This window comes from Peromyscus maniculatus, chromosome 1 (assembly GCF_049852395.1).
Source record: "Peromyscus maniculatus bairdii isolate BWxNUB_F1_BW_parent chromosome 1, HU_Pman_BW_mat_3.1, whole genome shotgun sequence".
In the NCBI taxonomy this organism is placed as follows: Eukaryota; Metazoa; Chordata; class Mammalia; order Rodentia; family Cricetidae; genus Peromyscus; species Peromyscus maniculatus.
Window position 1 is genome coordinate 194,683,874 of NC_134852.1, and position 23,578 is coordinate 194,707,451.

Below are 23,578 nucleotides of genomic sequence, written 5' to 3' on the forward strand. Positions count from 1 at the left end.
GTTTTGCTTGTCTTTCTTTGCCACTGTTTTCCCCCGTCCGGGTTCATAAGGAGCCTCCTTCCCCAATCTCAATGCATAATTCTGAGCATGTGGATTTGGGAAAGCTAGCTGGTGTCCTCTGTGCATCACTGGCTCTCAAAAGGTTTCTAAAGGACTCAAATGGAGGGTTAGAAGGAAGATAAATGGCTGCTGAAGTGGATGATTTAACTGGAGGATTCCAAGGCAACCGAGGAAGAGCAGAGGACTGTGCTAGAGGTCCCTGCAGGTGGTGATGTAAGCATGCCAGCACAAGGATTCTAGAGGGTTTCCTGTAAGGTGTGCATGCATCCGTGATGCCTGTACATGCAACGGTGTGCAACCTGACTCTCTACAGAAACTCAAATCTCCCAGCCACCTGTTTCCAGTGCTGAATACAGGATTAGGCAAACAGCAGGTGCTCCGTGAATGAATAGACTGTACATATCATGACTGGGTGTTGGTTCATCACTTGCTTTTGATCTAGGGATAGAATCCCTCACATTTGGGGATCCACCTTTCCCTTTTCCTAGCCACACAGTTCCTTTAAACCCCCAGGGATAGGCACATGGCCAGTCCCAGTCTTTTTCTTGTAATTGGAGCTTTCTCACTGGAGTTCAGCCTGGAAGATTTATGCCCAGAATTACTGGCAGTTTTGGTGCCAGACTCACAGAGAAAGATACTCTGAAATAATTAAGCTGACAAGCAAGGCATAGATACAGGGACAAGAGGCAGAATCACCAAGAGCTATCCTGACTGTGGTTGGTATCTGGTTCCTGTCAGTCCTGATGTCCCCCTCATGCCCCTACGACTGCTTTCTCAGGCTCAGCTGAGAAGTCTGCATTGCATGACTGGCCTCTGTACATCTCCATAAGATCTGCTTGGCCCTTTTGAAAGGGAGGACAAGAAACAAAAGTTAGTTTCTACTACAACTAAAAGTTCCAGCCAGTTCCCCGTATTAAAGATGAGCTGACCAGAATACAGCCATCAGATATTGGCTGATAAGGAAAGACTGAAAGAGCCCATGAAGACGCATGGTGTGTGTGTGGGGTGTAGGCAACAATGGTCATGCTGCTGAATAACATCTGAAGACTTTGCGGATGTTGGGCACAGAATCTAGTTGTGTGTGTGTGTGTGTGTGTGTGTGTGTGTGTGTGTGTGTGTGTGTGTGTGTGTGTGTGTGTGTGAAAGCCAGGGAGCAACTCTGAGTGTCATTCCTTAGAAGCTGCCCACCTTGACTTTTGAGATAGCATCTCCCACTAGCCTGGAGCTTGCCCAATAGGTTAGGCTGGCTGTCCAGCAAGCTCCAGAGATCCATCTGTCTCTGCCAAGTGCTGGGATTACAAGGCAGTGCCACCACACCTGGCTTTTTAAGGGAGGTTCTAGGGATCAAATTCACGCTTGCAGAGCAAGCGCTTTAAGCAACTGAGCCACCCTCCAGTCCTTGTGTGCATTCTGCTTGATGGCTGTAATAGGTAATTTTATGTGTCACCCTCAGTAGGCCATGGGCTATCTAGGTTCAGCTCTGCTCTGGTGTATCTGTGAAGTGCTTCCAAATAAAATTAGCATTTGAAGGTGTTCTTTCTGTCGTCTTAAGGATTGAACCCAGGGCCTTGTGCATGCTAGGCAAAGGTTTTATCCCCAAGCTATTTTTCTGCAGCCTTCATTTTATTCTACGTTTAGAGAGGGGTCTTATTATACTGGCCAGGCTGGCCTTGAACTTGTGATCCTCTCTCAATCTCCCAAGTAGCTGGATTACAGGTATTAGCCACCACACCGGTTGGTTGAAATTAGCTCTTGAATCTAAAGAACGCAGCAGAGAGCCTGCTCCAAAGCCCCATCATCCAATCCACTGAAGGCCTGAACAGAATCTAACAGGGAAGGAGGAATTTTCTCCCATCCTGCCTGTTACTGAGCTGGGACTTCTTGTCACAGCTCCTCCCATCCAATGATTTACATCACTGTTTCTCCTGCTTCTCAGGCCCCGCCCCCCACTAGCTTTCTTAGGCCTCCAGCTTGCAGATAGAAGATGGTGGGATGAGGTTCCCTAATCTCCCCTGCTTCCTGCCTGCCCCCTGCATCTCCTTTCTCCTATTGGTGACCTCAGTACAGCTGCTACATGGTGCTGTGACGTAGGTTAGGAGTTATTATTGTCTCTGTATATGAAGAGACAAAATCTCAGAGAAGTTAAAGATAGCATTCTAAGGTCTCCCAGCTCGAGGGAGAAGTGGCTAGTTTAAAGCAGTTCTGTGAGTCCTGGGTTTTCTTCCAGTGTCTTTGTCTATTTTTCCTTTTCTCCACCTCCCACTCCTAAATTCTCTCATCCTTTACGTCTTAGCTTAAGTCTCCCACTGCCTCTTCTGTCGGTGACCTTTCCCTGGCTACTTTTGATCCCATTTCCACGACAGCCTCTAAGCATGTATTTCGAGACTGTGGTTTTCAACTCAAGTATGAAGATTCCTTTTAATATTAAAACAGAAACTCCATGTAATAGTAGTTGTACGCATAGGTATTGATAAAGTGCCCACATATCGATGGATCCTCAGATGCCTTATAACAACTCCGTGACCTCTAAGTTGGCATTCACTACTTTAAAATATCTGGGGGGATCCATATAGCCATCGCTCTTCCTGCTCTCTGCTTGGCCTGCTACAATATAGAAAAGGCTTATAAATGCTATTTCATGGCTCTTTTTGGCTCACTGTCTGCCTTAAGGCTACTAATTTCTTCTGAAATGTGGTCTTTTTGTCCCTTCTTTAATACGCTTAATTATTTAAGAAGCCATGAACTATGATACTTACATTTTATATATCACCTCTTGATTATTCAGGGACTGATTAATTCATGGGTTGCCCAAGTCATGTCCTCCTCCTCTGTATCCCCATTTTGTTTTATCATTCCATTTCTTATTAGCGTTTTTAAGTCAGAATGGACAGTAGGAGTGAGAAATGATTCTGGATACAAATTATGAATTCTGATGAAGGATTTTTGTTGGAGGAAGGTGAAATTATTTCCCAAAGTAAGAATTTCTTTAATTCATCAGGCATATTGATTCTCTCTGAGCTCTGTGAAGGCAGGGGTGGCTCTTGTTCACTACTAACCTCCAGGGCTCAGCAAGGTGCCTGGCACATGGTAGCTTAATAAAAAAAATTGTAAAATGAATGAATAAGAGCTGACTAATATAACAGGGCCAAATAAACTTCCTCCCCTGTGAGACATTGATTTATAGGACACCAAGTAAAAATGCACGGTATCTTATTTTAGGGTTGTATGTCTGCAGACAACACAGAATAGCAATGTTTAAATGACGGTGTTAACAATTAACAACAGGAATATACAGTTCTAATTAGAAAACAAAACACATGATACTTCTGCTGATGGAAGAGAGGATGGAGAGGTGCCGGAGCTGCTGAGGAAGGGGTTAGTCCAGCCAAATTCCTCCTGTGATATTAGCATTAGATAGACATATGCACCCAAACACACTAAGACCTGGGCACTTCCTATGTGTCAGGTGCTTGTGCTAGGCACCCTGCGAGCCTTATCTCATTTGTCTCCTCCACGATGGAGGAAGCGGTATTATCTGATAGCCATCAGAAAGTGCCCAGTATGCCTAGAAATTTTCTTAAGCTCTCCAGCTTTTTGAAACGGGAATGAACTTGTCTTCTTTTTTGCTTCCCAGTTTTAAAATTAAAGATTTATTTTCTCCTAAAATGTTAGATGCGTTTGAAAGATTAATTCAGATTGTAGATATGGCTTTGGAAGCGCAGACGTACCTGGTCTCTCACAAGCTCTTGCCTTTTGGTGTTAGGGAATCTTCTTGAAGGGAAACTTTTATAATGAGAGTTCCCAAACTTTTCTGTCTCCCTAACTTGTGGGAGCAAAGCGGTTTGCACTTGGGATTGCAGTGTTTCTAGGCATCTGGCTCTGGTGCTGTCCAGGACCCTGGTGCTGAAAGCTTACTAAAGCCTTCCCAGGCCAGCCACAAGGAGCAATGCTGATGGGAGTTGGGGGAATGAGGCCTGGGTGTGGCAACACCCTTCCTAAATAGGAAAGCAACTTTGAAGGCTCCTGGAGGAACTGCAAACAGCCCATCTTATTTGGAGGAGGAGAAGGAACTGTTGGAGCCACCCCTACACACACACACACACACACACACACACACACACACACACACCACACCACCACCACCACACCACACATCCCACACACACACTCCCCCCCCACACTCCGCTTCTTCTCTCACACCTTGCTTTAGCTTGGAGAGAAAGCAACGATAATAGGTTACTGATGGGGAAATTTTTGTCTTTCTAAAAAGGAAAAGAATACCAAGATTAATGATGGAAAATGGTATAGCATTTCCTCAGAAAGTTAAAAATATAATCCAGTAATCCCACAGCTAGGTTTGTCTCCAAAGGGAGACAGGTCTATGTTGAAGAGGTTTCCTCCCTCCCAGATTCATTATAGTACTTTTCACAACAGCCAGGGTCTGGAACACACCCACATCTAAGTGTCCACCAATGTATGGATAGATACAGAAAGTGTGAAATAGACAACCAATGGCATATTTTGTGTTTTAGGGGAAGGAGACAATCCTATGATTGTGACATCACAGATAAGCCTGGAAGACGTTATGCTAAGTGAAGTATGGCAGGCACAGAGACACATGTCAAATGAACCCACTCACATGTTGAACTTAAGGCTACTAATTCTTAGCTCATAGGTGCAGAAAGTAAAATGGAAATTTCCAAGGCCTGGGGCCAGTGCGGGGAGAACTGGGGACACTATGGGAAAAGGACATACATTTCAGTTAGGAGGGGTTGGTTTAAGTGACCTATTATGTGGCATGGGACTTACATCTAGAAACAATATATTACATTCCTGAACATTGCCAGGGGAGCACAGACTGTAACTGACCTCACCACAAAAAGTAAGTGTGTGAGGCAATGCGTATGTTAACAAGCTCAGCTAAGTCATTCACAACGAGGCGGGAATTGCTCTCGTTCACTAACCTCCGGGGCTCAGCAACCACGGCAAAGCAAGCATGTGCACCGGAGACATAGACCACTTCAGGCTTTCAATTCTGCACAGGCACACCTGGGGAGTGGTTCATTCTGGAGAATTCCGCTGCAAAGAGAGGAACTAGAAACAACCAGGGCTAAAGGCCTGGTGGTGCTGTCAGTCTCTCGAGATTAATCTGTCAACAAGTAATTATTGTTGTTCAGTGAAAAAGAAATGAATACAGAGACCCTGGCTGCAATTGTAAAAGATCAAACCCCAAACATCAGAGAGACTCTCCATAGAGGGGGCACAAAAAGCTGCATTACAACTTCAAGTGAAATTCCGTATTTCCACGAAACCAGCGTATCCACTGGGGACACAAACCCCTAAGTGTATTGAACACGGAGGAGTATTTTCTCTCCAGCACATGACTGCCCCTGTCATTTTCTGACATGACTCCAATGACCATGACTATTTATGGGACAGGATCATATTCTTGTATTTGCAAAAGGACCAGGCACACAGCTATGCACACGATAGGTAGGCAGAGAATTTGTTTACTGAGTTGATTGATGCTGCTCTCAAGGCGAAGGCCCTCGAATCAATCACTTCTGAGTGTAGCTAATGTTTATTATTTTCATTAGTTCCCCTACTCAAGAGCCGCCATCCATCCACAAGACCCCTGCCTATTTCATTTCACTGAACACTGACTATGTGCTCGGCACTGTAGGTGTGCAGATGGAAAACAAACACAAGGTCCTGCCTCTAGAAGCCTGCAATTTTAGACAGGATTATTGATCCTACGTATCATAATATATACAGGATGTTTACTGCTTAATTAAATAACATCACGTTTTTGGTTTAGTTTCTTTTAAAATCTGATCCTACTAGCAAAAACCCATGTTTCAGAAACGTAAGTGAACATTAACCTATTGTATAGCATGGCGTTTATAGTTAAAAACAACATGTTGTTTGCTGAAATACATATACACGTATGCACACATATATGTGAAGACAGACAGATTCCTAAGACTCTTCCCTGTGACTGAACAGTCACAGCTTCTCCTTTGGGGCCAGGGAGAGTTGTGCTCTGGTCTGCAGCACAGCACCCGACTAGGGGCTTGCTCTGGCTTGCCCTTGTCTGATCTCTAGCATGAATTTGGTACTACATGATGAAAGTAGCTCTACAATAACAGGAAGGTGAGGAAGATTTACTGAGAGTGTGCAAAGGCATTTCAAACCTGAAGCACAGGTCGGGGGGACATATAGGACTGGACACCCCAGGGATAGGAACCATGGCCTTGATGGCCACCTCGTTCTCTCTGGGTGTTTCATTCTTTCAGGTTCTTCCACGAGTCAAGGGACAGGGTGGGTGGTAGCTGCGACATGTACTTTTATAATTCATGACCTGTGAGCAGGAGGAGAGCTTTTCTCTTAGAGTCAAGAGGGGGAAATTGGGTGGAGACACTGATTGGGCCACCTTCGATCATAGGGAGCTCTAGACTACTCCCAGTGGACAACGGGCTGCTTTACTTGGCAGTTCCACAGGATTCTGGGACTGGGAGTTTTGTAAAGGATGAGGACTTTTCCTCACAGAAGCTATAGAAGTGCTGTGGAGGCCATGCATCAGATCCTGCCACCTTACTCTGAGCCAGGAATCTCCCCCCCACACCCCAACCTGCCACCAAAGCAATGCTGCTCTTCCACAGTGCTTCCCACAAGTGGGATCTTCATTAGCCTGCTCATCTTTTCACTCACGGAGAGCATACAGAATGACTACGAGGTCAGTATATGTCAGAGAGCTGAGTCTGTGACTTCATAGGCTATAAACAGCATGGGAAGATGGCTGCTGGGGGTGGTTCTTGATGTGCAGTCACATGCTCTGTCTTTTGTTTGCAAAGTCAACAGCAATGACACAGGCTGGCATCATCTGTCCTAGCAACAGACTCTGATCGTGACTGTTCTGTTTTCTTCCACAGAAGTTTTTTCGAAGGATCTGGTCTGGTTACATGAGTGTACAGGGCTCACTGAACACGTCTACACACACACACACACACACACACACACACACACACACACACACACATGCACTCATACTCACACTTCCTTGTCTATGTTATACCTGAGTCTCCCATGCTGTAGGGCTCTCTCTGTGTGAGCAATGAGTTCAAATATCTCCAAGCAGCTAAAAAGATGAGTCTTAAATATGTCTTCCTTAGCCAGGCGGTGGTGGTGCACGCCTTTAATCCCAGCACTCGGGAGGCAGAGCCAGGTGGATCTCTGTGAGTTCGAGGCCAGCCCGGTCTACAGAGTGAGTTCCAGGAAAGGCGCAAAGCTACACAGAGAAACCCTGTCTCGAAAAACCAAAAAAAAAAAAAAAAAAAGTCTTCCTTAGCTGCACATGCCCCTCCCATATCTTCTAGATGTCATAAGCTTTGGGGACCCCAAGTCTGTTGGGAGCCCCAGACTCCTGTCTACATTTGTGTTTAGAATACTAAAAAGTCCTCCCATGGCAGAACAAGAAATCCCAAATAAAACATCTTTTAATACACATAAAAATGTAAGGGGTGTCTCTAAAAGCAACTCCACTCACGGACGGTGACTAGAGAACAAGGTGGAAAGAGGACCTAAAAAAGCACCGTGAAGAATATCTCACTAGTCCTTACCCTCGCAGCAAGGTATCCAGGAAGGTAGGGCATCAAAGTCCTACACTAAGCCAGGGCCTTTGGGAAGAATCAGTGTTCCCAGTCCATAGGACCTGTTGTCCTCAAGGGAGGTAGACAGAAAGCCTCTCTTGGTAAAAGGTGCATTTAGCTTAGACCTAGATAGCTCCTATATTCTAAGATCAAGCAAATGTAATTAGAAGGCAAGCTGCCATGAATAGGCAGAAATAAAACCAACCACAAACACATTTAATTCCTAAACACTAGAGATAACAGAATTGCCAAATATAGAATATAACCACATGAGAAAGAGTCCAAGGGAAATGGGTAAAAACTCATAAAAGCAGGTGAGCAGTAAACACTGTCAGGAGTTATTAGAGAGACTTGAAAATCAGACAAACAAAAAAAAGTGTATTTGAAATTAAAACTCAGTAATAGTTCAGATGCAGCTGAATGAAAAATCAGTGAACTGGAAGGCATATTTGGGAAATCACCCAGATGTAGCAGCACAGAGAGGCAGGGAAGGAAATACTATGAGAAAGGTTACTGATTTGGAAGGCAGATGGGAGGCCTAATGTGTCTAAGTGGAGTTCTAGAAAGAGAGGGTAGAGAAGAGAACACAGGAACTTTTTCTAAGTTGAAGACAGATAATTATTTGGAACTGACTTGAATCTTCAGATTTAAGAAGCACAAACTTTTTTTTTTTAATCTTAAATTTTACAAAAGAGGCTTTGGCTATGGAGATGGCTCGGTGGATAAAAGTATCTGCTGTGAAAACATGAGGACCCGAGTTTAGATCTTCAGCGCCTATGTAAAAGTTGGGCACAGCAGCATATGACTGCAATCCCAACAAGGGGCTGGGGACATGCAGATCTCAAGTTTATAAGCTAGTTTAGCCAAATATGTGATCCTTACTCAGGTTCAATGAGAGGTGCTGCTTCAAAAATAATAATGATAATAATTATTATTAATGATAATAACAATAATTATTAATGATAATAATAATAATGTGGAGAGTGATAAGTAAGGCATTTTGTCATCCTCTGTTCTCCATATACATGTCTGACTATCTGCACATATGAACATATACACACTGCACCCACCCCCCATTTCTACATGTGGACATGTGGTTGTGAAACAATAAATTACAAAAGAAAGAAAGAAAGAAAGAAAGAAAGAAAGAAAGAAAGAAAGAAAGAAAGAAAGAAAGAAAGAAAGAAAGAAAGAAAAAAGCAACAAGCAGATCACCTATGAGGAAATGTCATTCCTAGAAATAGGTATCCAAAGTAAATGATGGCAGCTGGAAGACAGGGAGAAAATAACCATTGGTCTGAAAAAACATCTTTCTAGAATGGAGACACGATAAAGACATTTTTAGAGTAAGCAAAACCTGGGCGTTTACCAGCATCTGGCACTCAGGAAAGAACATCCAAAGGGGTAATACCAGGAAAAAGGGGGAAATAATCCCAGAAGGCCTTTCTGAGACGTGAGGGGAATGACAACAAATAAAAAGTGAAAACTGCTGTAACTCTAAAACATGGCTTTTATATAATAATAACAGCATTGGTAATCACCGTAATGGGCAGGGTTAATAAGGCACAGGACTAAAACACTCTCCCGTGCTAAGAGGGCACATGCACAGTGAGAGTGCACTGCAGGCCCCGCATTGTTCCAGAAGAGGGTTAGGATAATTTTAGAGTTTGCACAGTTAAAATGTATCATAAAACTTCAAACTAAACCACAAATAAAACAGAAGTAGAGGGTATTAACCCCAAATCAATAGGCAAAAATAAAAGATTAAAAAAAAACCCAAGAACCTTTCTTATTGTCCATTTTTAAAAGCCCTTTAATAAATAAAACAATTTTTTTTGACAAAGTCTTACTATATAGCCCAGGGTGGCTTCAAGCTCAGGCCAATCCTCCTGCGTCAGCTTTCTGAGCGTTGGGATTACAGGCATGCAAACACCACCTCACCGACCTATGGTGGTTCTTAAAAACAAAAACAAACCAGCTCTAAAGACCATGGAAATGAACAAATAACAGAAACAAGCCTGGAAGCCTACATAGCTTGATGTTCCCATTATATAGAAGCAAACTAAACTCAGTAGAGATGATCATTTGTGACCAAACAGTTTGAAAACCCAAGCCAGAAGCTCCTGCCATGGATAAGAAATACACAAAACCCCACATAAAGAGTAGAGAAAGTGCCAAGTCAAAGTGTGGAAAACAGTGTACTTTGTGTGCTAGTTTTCTCACTACAACAGAGGTAAGCACCTGGTAGGAGCGCCATGTGGACTCAACGCTCAGAGGTTTCATTGAGCTTGCAGTGAGGTAGCATCCCAGGGTGGACGCATGGTCAGACCAAACCTACTCACAGCTGAGACATGAAGAAGAGAGAGGAAGAGGAGGAAGCTGGGGGCCGCACCATCCCCTTTGGGCACATGCCCCCAGTGACTGGATGGCCCCCCAAAGGTTACATGGCTCACAGTTCCCATTACCTCCAAAAAGTGCCGAGCTTGTAACAAGTGTTTTACGCAGGGACCTTAGGGGGCGTTGAACATCCACACTAGGGAACCTGGTATACACTAACCAAAAGAAAATCCACCAGCTATACTATCAGGGCAAATGTATAATGTAGGGATGGATGAAGTCACTTCATAATGATGACGGATCCACGCACCAGGAAAACACGAAGATTGCAAAGTTGCACCCAATAAATCTGCATCAGCATATATAATACAAAATTCACAGACTCAGAAAAGAAAATGCACCACCATGGTAAGACATTGCAAAATAAGCTTCTTAGTTATTAATAAAAGCAGGAAAAGGTTTAATAAAAATTATGATTTGGACAACACACTAACCAGCTTTATTTGATGGGCTTGTAGGGAATAGTGCTCGCACTTTTCACCACCCCTATGACCCTGAGCAGATCTCTGGACCTCAGTTTCCTCATCTGTAAAATGGGGTGGTTCTGTGTAGTGTTTTAATTCAGTCTGGGGCTTCATTTGGCGATAAGGCCAGGCTCACTGTTATTTCATGTATCTTTAGAAAAGGAAGAGCTGCCAATTCAATACAAGCTGCCAATTGGAATTCACATGTCAGTTTCGGAGATATTAAAATGTAACAAAAATTGTAACTTGGAGTCGATGACATGCTGTTCCTTGTGTGGGCTGCTGTGGTGGTTAAAATGAGAAGAAATTCCCTGTTGCTTCTGCTTTTGCCTTCAAAACTGGTTTACAAGCAGGTGAAGGCAAGCCTCCAGGGAGAGCATGCTGAAAGTCAGAAGGGGGCGTGCTTGTTTCTGGTGGCTTTGAGTCCTCACGTATTCAGAAAGCAGTAAAACTACCTGCTTCCCAGGTCAGCAGGTCTTCAGAGGAGAAAGGATGTGCAAAGAAAACTCCAGAGTGGACGGCTGGGTCAGAGGCCTCTAGCACCCTAGTGATCCTAGGAGGCCCGGGCCGTAGGGCTGCCAATGGCCATCGAAGCTTTCCTTGGCCTTACAGTGGAGCTGGGGGACTAAGAAGGCCCTCGGCTGTCAGCCCATCCTTAAAAAGTGGGGAGAAGACAGGCTTCAAGGCAAGTGATGGGAGGCGAGAACGTACGCTGACTTTCTGAATGGATGAAAAATTCAGGTTACTAAAAGTAGCCCTGCCGTTTGTGGCAGAGGCAATTTTGGTGTCTTAATTATATTACTATTTTTGAATGGCTTTTTATAAAAACTCTTCATTTCTTTGCAAAAATCAGGGTTTTTTGTTGTTGTTGCCTTTTAAAAATAAATTTAAAAACAAATAAATGCTAACAAGGACATGCGACTTTCTTTGGCCTGAGAGGCCTATGCCCTCTTCTCATTAAACAGACTCTCGGGCTACCTGCCCTCTGACCCCTCGGCGCAGATGCTTCTGGGAGCCTCTGGATGACCTCAGAACCTCCAGGGGTGCCTGTAGCTCTTGGATGGTGACCTCCAGGGGTGCTTTGTCTCGCGATTGACACTGGCTACTTGGGACCTTCGAGTATGGTTCCTTACAAACCCTGAATCCCTTCTCCTGCCTCCAGCCAATCAGACCACCAGGAACCAAACAGTGAGATGGGGTGAATTAATCCGAGGGCCATCAAGGAACCAAGTGGCTTTTGAGAGAGTGGCTCCACAGGGAGGCCCTGAAAACTTAGTTTAAGCCCCAGAATCCACGTAAAGGGGAAGGAGAGAACAACTCTTGAAAACTGCCCTTTCCCCTCCATGGTGGCCTTGGTGGTGTGCCTGCCCCTACCTGAATAATAGTTTTTTTTAATAAAAAAATTTTTTTGTTGTTCAAAACTATACATGTTCCCATGACAGGTAACTGACACTGATCTTGAGAGATGCAGTTGTTGGAGAGATACATTTTATTGTTGTGAAATTATAAAAATAACACTGCTAAAGTTCTCCGAGGTAATGGCCGACACCTCTTTGAAAAATGACACCAAGCACTTGACCTTTTACCCACTTATTTGGTTCCTGTGGCTGCTGTGACAAATGACCCCAAACCTAATGGCTTAAAGCGGAACAAATTATCTTACCATCATGTGTACTAGACAGCTCATGTTGGTCTCACTGGGCCAAAATGAAGTGTGGCGAGGCTGGTGCCTTCCAGGGATGCCAGGCAATGTTCCCTCCCATCCCATCCCTCAGTGGCACCCAGCTCCCCTGGCTCTCGGCCCTCCCCTCCACCTCCAGTGCCAGGAAGGGAGGGCGAGCCTTTCCTACATGGGGTTGCTCTCAACTCCTCTTCTACCTCCCATTTTCCAGTTTTTAAAAACATTGTAATTATGTGGGAGTGACCTCCCCACCAAAAGGTCATTAACGTGGTCACATCTGCAAAGCGCCGGCTGCCTTGTAGGAAACCATATTCACGGGTCCTGGAGTTTAGGGTGCATGTCTCTTTGGATGGCTGTTCTTCTGCCATTTGTAACTCCTGACACCCTTTGTGTGTGCCTGGGGAGAAGCAGATAGAGAGGCCTGGGTCTTCTGAGCTGGGTAGCAGAGTCTGCGTGGCTGCCCAGGGCTGCAGAGCAGGAGGCATGCACGAGGCACTGGGATATTTCTGGAAAGCCTGCCATACACTGCTGAGAGCTCTTCTTAGGGAGGTTTTAAGAATGGGGTAGAAAGGCCTGGCTCCTGCTCCAACTGGATCTTGAAGCATTCAGCGTCAGTGGCCTACCACGCTATGCCTACCATGCTATGCCTACCATGCTATGCTGCAGCCGAAGACCCAGCACTCACAATCCTTCTTCTGTGATACTGCCAACAATGGGTCTCGGGTTAAGGGTGACTCATTTAAGAAATACTTCTCTTTTTTTCCGGGGAGGCTTTACAGGAAGTCCTCTTTGCTGTTTGAATTAGAAAGTATTGAAGTTCCTCTCCCTGGGCTTCAGCAGCAGCAGCAGCAGCAGCAGCAGCAGCGTCTGCTGGTGAAGAATAGCCCCTTTCTTTCTTGTACCCGTTAAATCTAAATTGATCAAGTGCAGATCCTGGGACGTGGGTGACTGTACATGTAATAGGGGCTCAAAGAGCTCTTGAACTAAATAATCCCCACGCTTACATTTTGCTTACAGCCTATGAATAAATAGAGAGAGATCGAAACTAGAAGCAATTTAGCGATATCCATTAAAACTTAAGACACACATCTCCTTAAGCCAGCATTTCCACTTCTTCGGTGTCCATCCTGGAGAAAAGTTTGCCTCTGTCTGTAAGGATGGCATGCAGTGTATCAATGCCTGCGATGGTTAGAGATAAGAAACACTTGCAGTGCACTCGAAAAATGAGGAACTGTGTATGGTATGTCTGCACTAAACAACTTCTTTTTAAAAGATACATGTACATGTTTAACATGTTACACTGGGAAAAAACAAGTGTGACAATATGTATTACAGTGACTCCTCTCACAATTATGTATTTGATATATATGGAATTTATATAATATAGAATACCTATATCTATCTATCTATCTATCTATCTATCTATCTATCCATCCATCCATCTATCTATCTATCTATCCATCCATCCATTCATCTATCATCTATCTATCTATCTATCTATCCATCTATCATCTATCTATCTATCTATCTATCTATCTATCTATCTATCTATCTATCTATCCATCTATCATCTATCACACATTCTTTACTATCTAGAAACAAATCACTAACTGGAAACCATTGCTATTCTAAGAGTGACTAGGGTGGGCTTGGAGTAGGGGATAGGGGTTGGAAAAGGTGGATTTTTACCTTTATCTATATTGTCTGATTTTTTTTTGCAATGAAATATATTTAAGTGTAATTAAAAGAGAAACATACTTTGCATTAGAAAAAGAAACTGGGGAGACAGGTCAGCTGATTAAGTGTGTGCCACACAAACATGAGAATCTGAGTTTGGGTTCTCAGAATCCACAGCAATGGAGTCTGCATCTTCAGTTTCTGAGTGGGGGAGCAGGGAGATCCCTGGAGCTTATTGGCCAGTCAGCCTGGTCAAACCAATGAGTCCCAGGTTGAGTAAGAGACCCATTCTCAAAACTAAATAAATAGGGTGGGGAACAACTGAAGAAGAATCTTCATATGACCCTCTGACCTCTGGATGCTCAGTGAACACATGTGCAAGTACACCTGAACACAAACATACATACACTCAAAAAGTAGGCTAGGTCGTCAGCGCGCCCCGAAGATCTGCCTGTCTCTGCCTTCCCAGCTCTGGGCTTACAAGCATTTCTGCAGTGCCAGCACTGTTTGTCTGGGTTCTGAGAATAGACCCAGAGCCTCATGCTCACAAAGCAAGGACTTTACCAATTGGGCTATCTCCTCAGCCCTAAAATAGCATTATTTTTAAAAAAGGAACTGAAAGTTCAAACATGTTTATTCCTGTTTTGTTAAAAGCATGTGTATCTGTGTGTGCATCTGTATACATTTAGACATGCGTTTTAGCATAGTACATAAATCTAAATGTATTTATATGCACACGGAACCTGTTATTTATGACATCTGTCTATTTATAGCATGCATATGTATGCACAGCAACCACACATATCTGCCTACAGTTATAATACCATGGTAAGTGCTGATTTGGTTAAACCATAGATAAATATCCTATTCTTTTTCACTGCTTCTATTATTTTTAATGGTATCTCCTATATGATCATGATTAATCAGGTAATTGAATACAGTTTGCCTTTTAAATAATTCAATTAGCTTTAGTAAATTAAAAAAGTTTCCTGACATAGTTGCAAAATTGAGAGGAAAAAAACAAAACACTGCTTTACAATCTGCAGCATCCTTTAAACGAAACCCTCCCGAGTGTGAAGAACACGCTAAGGTTTTACCAAATGAATGCTCTTTGTGTAGAAAAACTGATCTAAATCGAGGTTTAAACTTTACAACCACTACAGTCTCTCTACTGGAGACAACTCCTGCTGGGAACTGAGAGGGCAGAGGGGTTATCTCAGACCTACCGGGATAGCCCTTACAGCGCTCCTGTAAAGGATTGCGCCAGATCGACACCAACAGGAATCCCTCTCCAGATCCTGTGAGGCTGGAGATTGGGTGTTTAGTTCCACTGAGAAAAGGGGAAGCCACTGGGCTTTCCACTTGCCCAGGGAACAGTCCCGAAGACCCTCAATGGTCTGTGCGTGTACAGCCTTCTCTGGGGGTGATCAAATCCTCCCCTCGCCTGGCAGGGAGGCAGCTATCCGCAGACCTCAATCACTGCACCTGCCGGTTAGCAGATAAGCCCTCCATATGCGCAGACACTCGCCCAGCTGTGGCGGAGGAGCGGTGAGCCGCCCCTTCCCTCCCCCATCCCCGCAGAACAAAGGGCGGTCATTTTCTGCTCCTCCCAGAGTCAGAAGCACGCACACGCCTTCCATCACAATTAACTCAAGAATCCGAAACACAACACAAACCCACCCGCAACATGTGCAAAATCAATGCTGTCAATAGCCAGAACGAGGAAACTGAAAAAGCAAAGCAAAACAAACCTATTCAAAGAGTAAATACTCAAAGTAACAGGGCTCTGGTCAGACGCACAAGGTCAACAAATCCAAGGCAACTTCAAGTACAGGATGCCGTATGAACCAAAGAGCTGGCCATTATCCCAGGGGCTGCAAATGTAACCGCATTCAGGGATCGGTAATAGAAAGATCTGTAAGATAACGGGTGGGCCTGCCACTACCAGGATACAGGTGCCCCAGGTAAAGGCATTCCGATTCAATTTTTAGAAATATACACTCCTGCAACATGTTTCTTAAACAGAAAGCCTACAATCAGACAGAGAAGGAAGCGGAATTTAATATGGGTGCAGGGCGGATGAAAGAGTAAGAGTCTAAATCAGAGATGCTGCCAAGGAGTCAGCAGGATGAGAGGCAGGGCAGGGATCCTGGCTGTCTTTATGTGAAAGAATGGCGGCTTTGAATCTTCAAGGCGGTAACGAAACAAAAGCTAAAGGAAATGGCCTATTAAGCTCTTATATGAAGGATTCAGATTAGGCAAATTGGTTCCGACTTAAGTAACGGAGCTGGATTGCAAAATGGTCACGACATTCCCTTGCATGGCGCTCAGTACACGCAGCATCCACACACTACAGGACTGGCCTTGTTGGGAGGCAAGAGGTAGACCAAATGACCTCTCAAGGTCCCGATTTAAATACGTCTGCATAGTCAACTCTTGGTTATCCAGCCCAAAGCAGAAGACAGTGACAAATCATCCCAAGTTGAAGATAATAAAAGTTGTATTTGCCTTTGGAATGTATGTGGGTACTTAAATTAGAACGTGTCTTTCTGATGCTCCGAGAATTCACAATTCTTTGCAACAGCCACAAAGAAACCCTGACCTGGAGCTGGGAGGGTGCCCGATTTCTCCATTTTTACTTATCCTATTCCTCCTGTAAGTCATTTTCCTTTGGGTGAGCAACAAATACGTCTTTCAGAATGACACACAGAAGCTCCAGCTACTTCAGAAGCTGCCTGGGAGAGAATGAGGGGGCAAGGCCCTGCACGATCTAGGCCTTGTTTCCAAAGGGTAATTCCATCCCCCCTACACAACCCAGGCCTGGGGCAAGCTGGACACAATATAGCACCTACTCTGCAATGACCGTGAATGACGGTCTAGCTTCTCAACCTTACAGGACACTAAAGCAAAGTCCTTGAGCTCACGGGAGGAGACAAGGTCTTCGGAAGGGGAAGGGGAAATGCACAGCCATTGCTCAGAAAGGAAGAAGCTGAATGCTCAGTAAATGCAGGGTGAACTCCCTGCACACCAAAGGATATGCGGAATGGAGACACCATGTTTAAGCTGGGGCTTGGGTAAGCTGCCTCAGCAATGGGTCTGTCGGGGGCACAGACACTACTTTTGACCTGGTAAAGACAAAGAGACACTGAAAACTCTGTCATCAAACTTTTTTTTTTTTTTTAACCTTTCCATACAGACCGAGTCAGGATGAGACTGGGGGCGAGAATTTTTCTGTTACCTGCTGTTTTTGTAGCTGGGAGATGAAGCATGAGCAGGGTGGTGGCCGGCTAGTACTACTGTGTCAGCATGTCTTGGAGAGTGGAGCCAGAAAAGAGGCAGGATGAAAGGAAGCCGGGAGAGGCCCTTGCATCTTTCTCCGTGGGAGTGCTTTGCTCTTCAAGGTGTTTTTTCACCCCCTGTGGGGACCACAGGAAGAGTGAGCAACCACAGGAGGACAACAAAGGTCTCCTGAACTGGCCATGCTAGGAGTATAGGGCAGAGCAGAGGGGACACCAGACAGGCATGGGAGCACAAGGTACCGAGGCCAGAGACAACCTCCCTGTGGAGACAGTGAGAGACTTCCCATCTGTGGAGCCTGGTGTACCTGTCAGGTGTCCCCTGAGGGGAAAAGCGGGTGAGGAGACTTTCTGTTCACAGCGCAGGCCTTAGGTTTTCCATATTAACTTGTGAGACTGTGAGCTCACACCAGGGTCTTAGTTGAACAGAGAACATGCCCATGATGCTTAGGGGTGGGGGTGGGCAGGAGGAGGGAAGGGTTGTTCTCCCATGTAACCTGTCCTCTGGTCCCAGGGCTCACCAGGGGGAAGCTGGGCTCACCTATCAGGAGCCAACCAGCGCCAACCAGAGCATCTCAGAAATGGTAGGGTGGCATGTGGCTCTGGGAATTACCCTGGGCATGGCTCAGCTTCCCCCTGCTTCAGCTTCAGGGGACCATTGGGCATTGCAGGCGGAACACAGGTGAGCCACACAGCTCACCACGGGAGGAGAGGAGCCCTGCTACCCTCCATACTTGCACGGTTTTATCATCTTCTACTCTTGAAGCAGAACTGAACTACCTGGCTGAAATGTGGTTACTTGATTAGAATTAGAACTTCAGTTCCCTGAGCTGGGCACGACGGGACATGTCTGTAAACCCAGTACCAAGGCATTACAGGCTTTGGGCCAGCCTAGGGTACAGGCTTTGGGCCAGCCTAGGGTACACATGAAAGAAACACTGTGTCTGAAAAAAGTAAAGAAGATGGAATTCAATTCTTGGGCCAAATTAGCCATACTTCAAGTCTTCATTGTCACATGTGCCTAATGAACACCACACCAGGAAACATGACCTAGCATCTAGAAGGTCATTGAGTAGCTCACATCTTACCAGCGTGGAAAAAAAATGGACGAGAAAAAAATTCCCTTTGAAACTAACTTTTCTATATATCATCACCATTGACCATGAGTTCAGTCCTGGTAGGCGGGTAGGGTAGGGTTCAATGTGTCCATTTTACAGATGGGGAACACAGAGCTGAAACACAAAGGTTGGCAAGTGTTGGGCTAAATATGGTTAAACTGAAAACCAGTTCTTCACTGTGAGTTGTGGCAAATGCCTGTAATCCTAGCACTTGCGAGGTGGAGGTAACGGGAGTTAAAGGCTAGCCTCAGCTACAAAGCAAGTTCAAAACTAGCCTGGAATACCTGAGACCCTTTCACAAAATGCTTAAAACCAATTCTTCCATCTCTAAGACCAACAGTTTTTACTGCTGCGTACAACTGCTACAAATACCATCACCCATTAGGTACTTTGTTCTATGTTACCAAAAGAGCTCTGGCCTCCTAGAACTAGGCAGATGACTCCGCCTATGTTTTCATTACTGGCTGATTGTTGAAATATTGACTAAACTTTGTATAGTACAGTTTAGTAGCTCTAGGCCACCTTAGGGTTTGAATCCAACCATCCACTTACTATTTATTTACATTACACAAAGAAAGCTAATTATTATCTTTGGTTTTCTGAGGCACAGTCTCATAGTGCTCCTCCATCTCCCAAGTGCTAGCATCATAGATGTGTACCACCAATACGTGGTGGTGGGGGGGATTAAACCTAGAGCATCATGCAGAGCGGACAAGCAGTCTCCAGCTAAACTCTGTTCCCTCCTTCCCATCTTTGAGTTTCAATTCTTCATCTCTACATGGGGATGATAATGTTGTCGGAGGATAAAGGTGATGCATGTGAAATATGATGTATAGAGCCTGGCACACACTGATGCTCAATACATAACAATTATCCGTGGTGATTGGCAGAACTTACAATGCACTATCATGTGCAATAGCCGAGTGAAGCTTCAGGACAAGCCATTACAGCGATCCCTTCCTTCCGGATGATGTATGTGAACCTCAAGGTCATGCAACTAGAAAGCTGTACACCTAGGGCACCATCTCAAGCCATCTGAACCCTGAGTCTCTGCTTCTCTAGCTACACAATATTCCTTTTTCTGAGAAGGAGCAGCAGGCAGCATGCCTAGCCAGAGGAGGCTTAACTAGCCCTCTTGATTTCCATCTTCACTCTTCTTTGAAATGGGTAATTAACGTTTTCTTAGCCTTATGTGGGGTGCCGTGGGAGTCAATGAGCATGCAGCAACCCCTTCTACGGACTAACACTTTTATGTCCTGCCTGTGCAGAACCTCATTGGGGAGGAAGTAATATCTGCATGACCAAGGAGGCTGATGTGTGACAGGAAGCCACCTTGCGAAGCCTGCAGATTCTATAGCTTTCTTCTAAGCTGCCGTGTGCCTCAAGCCCCCCGCTGTGGCAAAGGGCAAAGCCACAGCATCCCAGACCTGCAGCTCAGCCAGCCAGGCTGGTGCTGACCACAAAGGACTGCAGACCCCAGTGAGAACAAGCACTGGTCACTGCACTGTGTTTTGGAGTTACCGTCGTCACACAGCTGTTATCACTGCAAAAGGTGATTAATATATCTGTCAAGCTCAGGGTGGGAGGCACTTACCCTGCCACAACGATTTCGAAGTCCCCATCATGGTCCACATCTGTCACTGCCACTCCATAGTTGAGCTGGGTGGGGTTGCTGTCATAGTCGGGGGGCAGGACTGAGTTGGTGACTGCAGTGAACATGGGCTCAGCCCTCTGGGATCCCCCAGAGAGAGGCAGAAGCCACAGCGGCAGCAGAAGCACAGCCATCCTGAACATCTGAAAGCAAAAGTTACAAACTTTACTAAACGTCGCAGAGCCGAGCGGCCAAGCAAACCCAGTCCCAGGGAGGCCATGGGGGCATTGTCCCCATTCCCTCAGTCTCAGCAACTGTAGGACCACTGCTTTTTATGAGCTCTGTCTCTGCTGTCCTGCATAAAACTACAAGCTGCCTCCACCACAGTGGGGCATGGTCCTGGTCTTTCTCCTCGTCTGTAGCACTGATCACTGTACTACATGCAACAGGATTTACTATGCATCACACCTGGTTACTGCCTGCCTGCCGCCCTCCGCTAGAGTACAAGATCCACTTTGACATGGATATTTGTCTGTTTTATTTACTCGATATGCACCAAGCTAAGGACAAGGTATGCAATGAGCAGCCAGCATGTATTTGAGGAAGGAATGAAAGACGGAAGGAAGGAAGGACCTCCCATACTCTGGGGGAGTGAAGAAAATAAGAGATCTCAATGCAGAGGTGGGGGTGAGAACCCCACAGGTTGCTGGGTCTAGAGTATTGTTAGAGGTGGTGAAGGATGGCTCTTCTGAGGGACATACTCCAGGGAGAGCCTGGCAGGTTCTCCAAACCAAGATCCTCCCAAGGGCTGGTGGTCATTGCCTCCAGATGAAGAGGCAGTCAGGCGATACATTCCAGCAAGGTCTGGCGGGTAGCACATCATTCACTTGGAGAAATTAAACCATTGCGTGCGTGTTTTATTATAAATTAATTATGTATAATGCATTGTATAATTCATTATAATATCTCTAACATAACTCAGGGTGTTGCCAAGCAGCCTGGGGCCATGGGAGCCAGTGGCACTCACCCAGGAGACAGCTGAGAATGGCCGGGGCGGTAGAAGAACCCCATCTGCTCTGAGCTAGAGCAAAAGACATTCCAAATGCCGAAGATAGCGCCGCTCTAAGACTCTGCCTTAGGCAGAGAATTGGACCTCACAGAATGTCCCAGAGACTCTCTTGGAATTCCAGAAAGCTTGCACAGGTCGAATCCACCAGCAAAGCGCTACCCTCCTGCCTTCAGAAGGCAGCAAACCTCCTCCTGATAGAACTTGGCTGCTTGCTTGTCAGTGCATCTGGCAGCAGAGAACAAGGCTGAGCCGGACTGACATCTTAATGAGGGAAGAGCAAAGGAGATCTGAAGACTGTCTCCCCATATGGAGACAGATGCTCCTGCCAGCAAATGAGCTTGTGCTTCAGGTCAAGGACCCAGAGGCCAAAACGGGGGGTCCAGGCACTGCCTTCAGATCCAAACAGAATCTGAAGCCTCCCTGACGTCTTGCTGTAGAGAAATGCAGGGGCAGGGCTCCATCGCAGGGCAGAAAGTATGTAGGATCCATCCTTAAAGGAGGTGCTCAGAGTGTGTTCAAAGTGCACATGTTGGGAGTCACGATACCAAATCAGATCATTCCAAATTAAGAGTCCTCTGGCTAAGACAGCATCTTTCTACTGGGCTGTCAAATCACTAAAGACAACACATTATTATCAGAGTTCTGCAACATAGTAAGAGATTTGGCTGGATAAGGAAACCCAGAACCATCTTCACAAGTAGCCGTAGGGCAGATAAAGAGTATTTAATAGGCAGGATGGACATAATGAAATGTAGCACGGATCTGAAGATCACTGGACATTTTATTTTATGTTAGATAGTGTGGCCTCTATTGAAGGGACAATAGTGAGCTCCTACTTGAAAGACTATCCTAGGCTTTTTCTTTTGGGCCACCAACCAGCTCCCAAATCATGACATGCAGACTTACTATTAGTTTTGAATGCTTGGTCTTAGCTTAGCTCTTATTTTAATCTGTTTCTCTTTATCTACATTTTGGCTTGGAGCTTTTTACCTTTCTTTCTTTCTGTGTATCTTACTTTCTTGCTGTCTCCATGTCTGCCTGGTGGCTGCCTGGCTTCTGGCCCCGGGCATGTCCCTCTCTTTCTCTCTCATTCTCTTCTTTGTTTCTCTTTTCCAGCCTAGATTTCTCCTCCCAGTTATTCTCTCTGCCCCGCCTATCCCTCTCCTGCCTAGCTATTAGTCATTCACCTTTTTATTAGACCAATCAGGTGCAAGGCAAGGTGAAACAGCAACACATCTTTTCATAATTAAACAAATGCAGCATAAACAAATGGAACACACCTTTGCACAGTTAAAGAATATTCTGCAGCATTAACAAATGCAACATATCTTTACATAGTTAAAAGTCATTTCCACAACAAAAGATAAACCCAGTCGATTGGTAGTGGCTGGGATGAGTGATCAGCTTGCAACTCCTCCAAGGAATTGCCTTCTAGAAGCAAATCAGTTCCTCCCATGCTTTCCATCTGCAATTTGGGTCATGCAGCAGGGGGCAGATCCTAGTAGGGTGATGGGTTGACCTCAGCATTGTTTGGAGATCTTGACAAGTTCCAATATCACTGGGTTCCAGCTCTCTCCTTTGAAATGAAGGTTTGGGAAGAGACCTCTAAGAGCCTTTCTGGCTCCAAAATTCTATGGTAGACGAAAGGAATTTTTTAAAGGAGATATTCAGAAGCCTACATTCCATGTTCTCCAACTGCTTCTATAAACTCACACCAGTCTGCATGGCTCCTTTCTGAAGACATTAAACCCATTTTAAAGAACAGCTTTCCAGAAGAGTCCTCCAGTATTTCCCTCCAGGGTGGAGAGGAGCAGATTATTAATAATGTAGATCCCAAATTTTCGGAGCAGAGTGGACCAGTGGATGGCTTCACCTAGAGGGGTAGGCTGGGGATCCAGGCTTAGGATTTGTGTTCCTAATGTTTAATTCCTCTGCCATGCCAAACGTACCCTGTACAGCCACCAATGGGGTGCTCAGGACCAGCTTTGGGGAGTGAGATGGTTCAGGACTGGGGTATCCTGATGGTGGGTCAGCAAACAGTGGTAGCTGTTGAGAAACTATGGTAACTAGCTCCTCTCAGGATTCAGATGGAGGCTGCCATGTTCCTCCACATCCTGGGACTCTGAGTGGCCCACAGAGCAGCAGAAGTCTCATTTAGGAGTCTATTAGAAATGCAGAATGTTGGGCCCCACCCTAGACTTAATAAATAGAATATCCACTGTAATAAGATTTTGGGTGATTTGTATGTATGTTAAAATTTAAGGAACATTGTGCAATCTTGGCTACATTGAAATCACATGGGGAGCTTTAAAAAATTCTCATGCCTGACAACGATTTCCTAGATAAGACATCAAGAGCACAAATGACAAAAGAAAAGCTAGATAGGATGGGTTATATCAAAATTAGAAACTTTTGTACATCAAAGAACACTATCCAAAGAATGAAAAGTCAACCACAGATTGGGTGTAAATATTTGTCAACCATACAACTGATAAGACATTAGTATCTATAACATATCAATAAAACATTCCTATAACACAACAGCAAAAAAGAAGAAGAAAGAAAGAAAGAAAGGA

The 23,578-nt window shown here is 45.0% G+C and overlaps 1 protein-coding gene across 2 annotated transcripts in view; it reads right to left on the reverse strand.

The window, feature by feature from the left end:
• The window catches only part of Crtac1 (cartilage acidic protein 1), a 142,956-nt gene that overhangs the window by 104,705 nt on the left and 14,673 nt on the right, over nucleotides 1–23,578 (reverse strand). For both annotated transcript variants that reach the window (XM_076563124.1, XM_006990472.4), the window contains exon 2: nucleotides 19,937–20,136. In XM_076563124.1, coding sequence (XP_076419239.1) covers nucleotides 19,937–20,136 — 200 coding nt within the window. The remainder of the gene's footprint in view (nucleotides 1–19,936; nucleotides 20,137–23,578) is intronic.